General features: G+C 44.1%; 1 protein-coding gene across 1 annotated transcript in view; it reads left to right on the top strand.

Annotated features, from left to right (window-relative positions):
* The first annotated feature begins 1,044 nt into the window (after window positions 1–1,044).
* The window catches only part of LOC135220968 (aspartate--tRNA ligase, cytoplasmic-like), a 40,114-nt gene continuing 34,217 nt past the window's right edge, over window positions 1,045–6,941 (top strand). Inside the window, exon 1 of the mRNA XM_064258640.1 lies at window positions 1,045–1,324. Coding sequence (XP_064114710.1) covers window positions 1,305–1,324 — 20 coding nt within the window. The 5' untranslated portion in view covers window positions 1,045–1,304. The remainder of the gene's footprint in view (window positions 1,325–6,941) is intronic.

The raw sequence follows: 6,941 nt of genomic DNA, 5'->3' as shown, positions 1-6,941 counted from the left end.
AACACACAGTTCATCTATGACAGTAAAGCACGTACCTTTTCTCCTACACATAATTTTATCCATAAATTTATATATCACCCAATAACATTTTGCTTTGCTTCTAGGAGATAATTGTGTTTTGAATTTTGATCAACACGAAGGGTCGTGTGGAGCTTTATTCCCTTTGTCAACAGTCAACAACTCGAGAAAGCCACAGTGTAGGGCCTACCATTCACATTTTTTTTCCAAATCTCTCTTTCAAGATAAGATTCCATAATTTTTCGCAGCAGTTCTATAAACTGTCATAGATATCACTTGGCAAAGGAAAACTTTAACCCACGACAGAAAACTCTCCATAAGCTTTTTATGTATTCTCCAGGAACAAGAACCTGTGGCGAAATGTCTTTTTTAATCTATAACAACAATTACAGCATAGAGAACTATTGAAAAGAAAACAAAAAATGAGAAATGACCAAAAGAAAGTTTTTCACGAGTTCTCGTAATGCAGACAGGGCATCTAAATATGTCACAGCTTAATGGAGCAATGTTATAATATTGTATTCTGCATAGACATTTGCACGATTGTGACCTATTTGACCTATATTTTCTACAACAGAGTTTTATTCTGCAGGAATTAGAGGTGTACTGATCAAACCTGTTATTGAATATATACTGTTGTAATAAAAATGTCTAAAAACTAAAGCAAAATAACAGGCCTGTTGAAATAGCACAAACAAATTGTTATCTAATAAAAATATACATTCAATATTTTAATTTTCATTGGTTATTGATAATAATGACATTTCTATGTAACCAAGGCATCAGTGGAAAGATTTGATTTCGTTCATGAACTTATATTACAGAAGGTAAATGTGCCCTATATTTCGCTAGCTAATGGCATTATTACACGTTACCACGCAGCTGTTAAGTGATAATAATGATGAAACGTGCAAGATAGATTACACTAGATTAACCTGCTCAGGAATCTGAAAGGAAATATGAAGATGAAGTCAGTCGTGTATTATATCCAGGTTGCTCTACAGATTTGATCATGATACTGTAATCCCTATTATTAACTATAGTTGGTTTATTAAATAATTAAAGGCTGTCTGAGCTTAGAATAAAAGGCATTATGAATTAAATTTGTGTAATCTTGCACCATTATGTAATACGCTATCGCCGATAAAGCGAGAATTCAGACTGCAGGTAACCGGCAAGGCGAGGAATGTAAACATATCGCTCCCTTCAGCTGCCTTCTTGTCCTGTCAAGAATAGACGTCGCAGACACCACATTTTAAAGCAAATCGAGACCATTTCAAGGCACCATGACAGACGATAATGAAAAGTGAGAATTGCATTGAGGTTGTGTTTCGTTTAGGTGATTTTTTTTATAGATTTAGGCTAACTGCATATGTTGGTTAATCATATCGTAGAACTAGCTACTAGAGTAGGTAGTTGCTACAGGCTATACCCAGACAGTAGTATTTGGGCGACGGGGTTAGCTACTACTAGGCTACTACTATCTACTAGGTAGCTACTAGTACCTAGGTATGGGCTAGGTTACTTACCGGTCTAGGGGGTCTAGGTAATGCTGCATGCCTGGCTACCTATTTACAAGCTTAAGTTCCTGCTCTGTGGGTTTAGCTAAGGTAGCTACTGTGGCCAAAAGTTGAAACTGGTAAATCCCTATCTGCATTAGGCTATCCTAATGAACAGTTAAACCTCCTTAAACCACCATAGACAGAATTCTTGGGGATTTCTATAGTATACAGGTCAGTATGCTACACAGCAGTGGTTGGGTAGAATGCAGGGGTGAAACCCCTCCCTGGCATGGTTAGGACATGGGGTCCAAGGTTAGGTCAGGTAAAGGTTAGTCTGGTTAGGTCTTATCCCCTCTGAAATGCCTAGGCATTAAGCCGACAGTAGCCCAAACCCCTTACTGTGTATTTGCGCCCTCACTGTTCCTGTAGTAGTATTTAGTATATAGGGCAAATGATTGAATGGCCTCCTGGCAACTACCTTCCCAATAAATAACTTTAACACTATCTGTAACCCAGGATAGACATCAGCCACAAGCCAGCGCCCATGGAAGAAACACCTTGAGATCTAGCTACTTTCTTCTCGAAGCAAGTGTTAGTTATTTTTTGGGAAGGTGGTCGCCAGGAGGCCATTCCACATTTACTCTAGTTACATTTACTCCAATTGCCTTCTTTCCCAAAAGTAAGAAAAGAATTCTGGGGAGGAAAAGTACCATATTTGCCAGTGTATAACACGCACCCTCGCATAAAAAGGATATTTTATGGAAAAAAAATGTTAGTATGTTTCATCATACATTCATTGAATTATATTTAAAGTGATTTTGTAGGAAAATTATATGATTCTGTGCATGAATACAATATTGTGAGAGTAGCTTTACAGGAATAAAGTGTGGGCTCTGTATGAAATTTACTATAATTAAACAACTGGTGGCGCTGTGATTTTGTTTACGTCCACTCATTGTAAATGGTGGACAGGCTAACTGCTGATGTATTGTGAGCAATTTTTCATAAGTTTGTGATAACAGATGGATAATTTTGTTTGTTTTCAATATTTTATTATTAGTAAATATTTATTGTAATAATTAGGCTTATTTTTCAGTGATTTTTATTAGCAACAGGTTTTGTGCCAACCCAGTGTCCTTGCTGTAGGAAAGGCCTAGCCGAGTCTACAGCGCTCAATCTCCCATCTGTAATATAGCTGCATTGGGCTTAGGGCACTTTTTGGATACAATTTAAAATAAAAAAGTGTCTAATATGCTGGCAAGTACGGTAATTTTCCGAGTCAGGTGGTATCAATAATAAAGGACTGCAAGGATAAAATCTCATTGACAAGGTCAGTTGAGCTCAATTTGAAATATACAAAGGTGCAATTTCTAATTCTTTGACTGGAATTGTGCCTTTGTATATATCAGAGGTAACCAAACCCTTTATTTTAGTCTACATGCCAAACAAATGCCATTCTCACTTTGGCATAAAGTCTGGAGTCTTTGTGAGGTATACAGTTACCTTGACTGCCTCTCTAAGACACCAGTCTTTGATCCTTAAGTGAGAATGGTGCTTGGCATGTATGCTCTAAGGTAAGGGTTTTTTCCTTTTCATCCAATGATATTCTCTAAGGTTTAAAAATTAAAGGACTTCTCTAACCATTCAGTCATGTACAGACAGACATAGGAAAAGAAAGAATTTGAACTTTGCCTATGTTAAAGAACATCAAGACCTCTGTAAGAAGGAATGTGCATATGTTAGAGAATATATAGCCCTCTGTAAGAAGGGCCATTCAAAAGGTATAATTCTTCAAAATTGTCAACTCGTATGGAACTTCTTGGAGAATTGTTTTTTGATAACAAGAAACAGTGGTATTTGACTCATATAATAAATTACATTAGACCTGTGTAAGAGGACTAGCTCCAAAGAATACTGTACAGTATTTGATTATTCTTGGATGCCAGCCATAATATCCCTAATTCCTCAAGATTGTAAATGCACTGTACTAAACTTCTTGGTAGGTTAGCTAGCAGGGGCTCAAGAACGCAAGGTTTATTGTTTTGTACATGAACTTCCCCCTGACAGATATATACTTAGCTATAGTCTCCGACGTTCCCGACAGAATTTCAAATCTCGCGGCACACGCGACAGGTAGGTCAGGTGGTCTACCTTACCCGCCGCTGGGTGGCGGATGTACGAACCACTCCCGTAAGCTTGTCAGATTTTTCTCTGTCGCGGGAACGATAACAACTGTTGTCGGTTCCTCTCGATAGTTTTTCGATTTCTCGCTTGCCTGGAGTTAATTTGGACTTCTTTTGGTGACGTATTCGCTTTGTTTGGCTTGGCATACGCTGATTGTGGACCGGCTTTGATTTTGAGTTTGATTTTCTTTAACGATGTCTGATCTAGAATCGGTAAGTTAAAACTTCGGTTTTGTTTAGGGTTTGCGTGAATGAAGGATGTAAGGTGAGGTTGCCGTAAGCTTCGGTAGACCCCCCCCACACGGTTTGCATGAAATGCAGGGGAATGAATGTGCTTTTGCTAACCCTTGTAATGAATGTAAGGGATTGAATGAAGAAGAATATAAGGCCTCTCTCTTCTTATGTTAGGAAGTTGGAACGTGATAGAGTGCGTAAGGCTTCCTCTAGAAGTTCTAGCAGGATCTAGAATGAGTGAGTTGGATGTGGATCCTAATAGTACTAACGTAGAATTAGAACCTTCTTCCCAAGTTGCAGCCCCGGCTCCCCGCACCGAAGCCGAAGATTTCGCCTTCGGAGGCGGCAGCTCTGAAAGCCAAAGAATCGTTCTATGGATCAGAAGATTCGTCAGTTGGAAGGTAAGGAGAGTGTTAGTGATCAGTGCAGTGGTACCCCAGTGTGTTGGAGGGTGCGTCTGACCGGCTCCTTAGTGCCTCTAGGCCTAGATCCTCTTTCCAGACTCCCAGTTCCAGTGGAGTAGGAAAGTCGAAAAGCCGCAGGAGGGCTAGGGAGAGCCCCCACCGGTCAGGCGTCCCCTCGGCAGATCCTGAAGTACGCTCCAGGCTGCCTCGGATCGCTACAAGAAGGAGCTCCTACGCCAATGCTTCTCCTCTTCGTCGTCTCCCTCTCCGAAGAGAGGTTGGAACTCCCCGGGATGCGTCGCGCCCGCCGTTGAAGAGGGCTTGGAAGGCTCCCTGCAGTCCTTTGGCTTCTAGTCCGGAGGTGGTTTTCCCGGAAGAATCGTCGGTGGAGGCGAAGAAACCCAAGAAATCCTGTGATCGTTCTTTCTTTCTCGCGCTTCCGCGCTCGGCGCCTGCTTCCGAGGAAGAACAAGAAGATTCTCCTACGAGAGTACTCGCGGGACTTCAAGCTCAGATCACGGCGCTAGCAGACTCTCTAGCTTAGATCACGTAGGAAGAAGGACGTTTCTCTTCCGATCAAGAGATCTAGGCGCCGCTCTTCAGAGGATCGTTCTCCTTCATATGGGGAGGTTTCGTATGAAGGTGGGGGCTCGCGTGAGCGCCCTCGCTCGAGTGAGCGCCCTCCGCTCGCGTGAGCGCCCTCGCTCGCGCCTGGCTCTCTCTCGATTTCAAGACGCCAAACATCGGTAGGACGCTCTATGGAGAAAGAAGTTTTTTCTTCAGATTGGATTCCCGCTTCCGGTAACGCACTGCACCTGCTCATCACGCGATTTCTTCAACTCCCTCGCGTGAAACTTCTCCTAGCAGCCTCAAGATTCTAGAAGGCGCCCTTATACAAGTAGGCGTTCTTCTTCCAGATGTCACTCTCCTCGAGTCGGATCGTGACTTCTCTCCTGACAGGCATCTAGAGTCTGGTAGGAGTCGTGTGCATGATAGACTGGCCTACTGTTAGCCGCTCCCGCAAGGTAGGCGCCAAGAGCCTACTGCACATAGATCTCCTAGTAGCGCTCGTCTCTTTTAAGGCGTCATACTCCTGATTATTCTCCTAGGGGCAGACAACAAGAGTCTTTCAAGCGCCCTTCTCCGTGTAGGCGCTCTCGCCGCTTCTAGGCGCACTTCTCCTGACCGTTTGTCTCTTGGTAGGCACCAGGAATCCCGGAAGCCGCCCTTCTCCAGTAGGCGCTCGTTAGTTTTGAAGCGCCTTCTCCTGAAATGTTACCCCTCTTGTTAGACGTCAGAGTCTCGCAAGCAGCCTTCTCCTAGTAGGCGCATTTCGCCTTCCAGTCGGACTTTCCGTTGATCGTACGCAACTGGACAGGTATGGAGAGCTGCGCGCGCTCTGCTCTCGATAGGCGCTCTTCTCCTGGCAGCCGCTCGCCTCAGGTAGGCGCATAGAGTATAGTAGGGCGCTCGCCTCCTCGTAAGCGCCCTGTGGATGTTTTTCCGAGGATTCTCGGAGTAGGAGCCCTACCTCTCCTTCGGCTGAGATTCCGTATACCTCGAAGAGGGAGTCTCATCGTAGACTTCCAGATCTTCTCATCGTTCTCCAGTGGATGTGAACTCTTCTAAGAGAGGGCGTTCTCCAACCTCTCGCTCAACTCCTGCTAGGATCCCTTCGTCACATAAGGATCTTCCGCGCGTCACGCAGCCTCGAGAAGACGTCCTAGAAGGTTCGGATGAGGAACCCCGAACACTTCTGCTGCTGTCTCTTCTTACAAGAAGCTTACAGAGCTACTTTTACAAGTTTTTTTGGGGATTCCCTTACGCCTACGGCTCCTCCTCCTCCTCCTCCTCCTTCTCACTACTTTTTTCAAACGGCGAAGACAGCGAGAGTTCTTCTTGTGTGAGGATGAAGCCAACTCTTCTATGAAGAAGGCACTGAGGAGTTTTGGTTCCTGGATGGCTTCCAAGAAGCGGGGAAGAAAACGATGTTCGCTTTTCCTCCTTCGAAGTTATCAGGACGCGCTGGTTTCTGGTACGAAACAGGAGAGCCCTTAGGATTGGGGTCTACCGTCTTCGGCTGATTCGGATTTTTCGGCACTGGTAGATTCGACAAGGAGAACTGCCCTTAACTCTGCTAAGACGACTTGGGCAATGAATGAATTGGATCATTTGCTCAAAGGTATGTTTAGAGTGCTAGAAGTATTTAACTTCCTTGATTGGTCGTTGGGAGTCCTAGCCAAGAAATTGAAGTGCCAGAGTCAATTTCGCCAGAAGATCTTATGTGTTTTGTATTGTATGGACAAGTCGGTAAGAGACGGAGCGAGTGGAAATCGCCTCCCTTTATGGGGCCGGGATCGTGAAGAAGAGGTCGGTTTATTGTTCCTTCTTAACGAAGTCGGTCTCCCATGCTCAGAGGTCTTCTTTGCTGTTTGCTCCTCTGTCTACTCAGTTGTTCCCGAAACATCGAGTGCAGGACATTTCGAGGGTCACTTTCGCCAAAGCCACCCAGGACCTTTTGGCACAGTCGGCAAGAAAACCTCGCCCTTTCCTTCCCTACCAAGGCTAAGAAGGAAAAGGCAAGTGTTCGAGGAACCCTT

This window comes from Macrobrachium nipponense, chromosome 2 (assembly GCF_015104395.2).
Source record: "Macrobrachium nipponense isolate FS-2020 chromosome 2, ASM1510439v2, whole genome shotgun sequence".
Taxonomy (NCBI): Eukaryota; Metazoa; Arthropoda; class Malacostraca; order Decapoda; family Palaemonidae; genus Macrobrachium; species Macrobrachium nipponense.
Note: the sequence above shows the minus strand (reverse complement) of the source record. Positions and strands in the feature narration are given on the sequence as shown.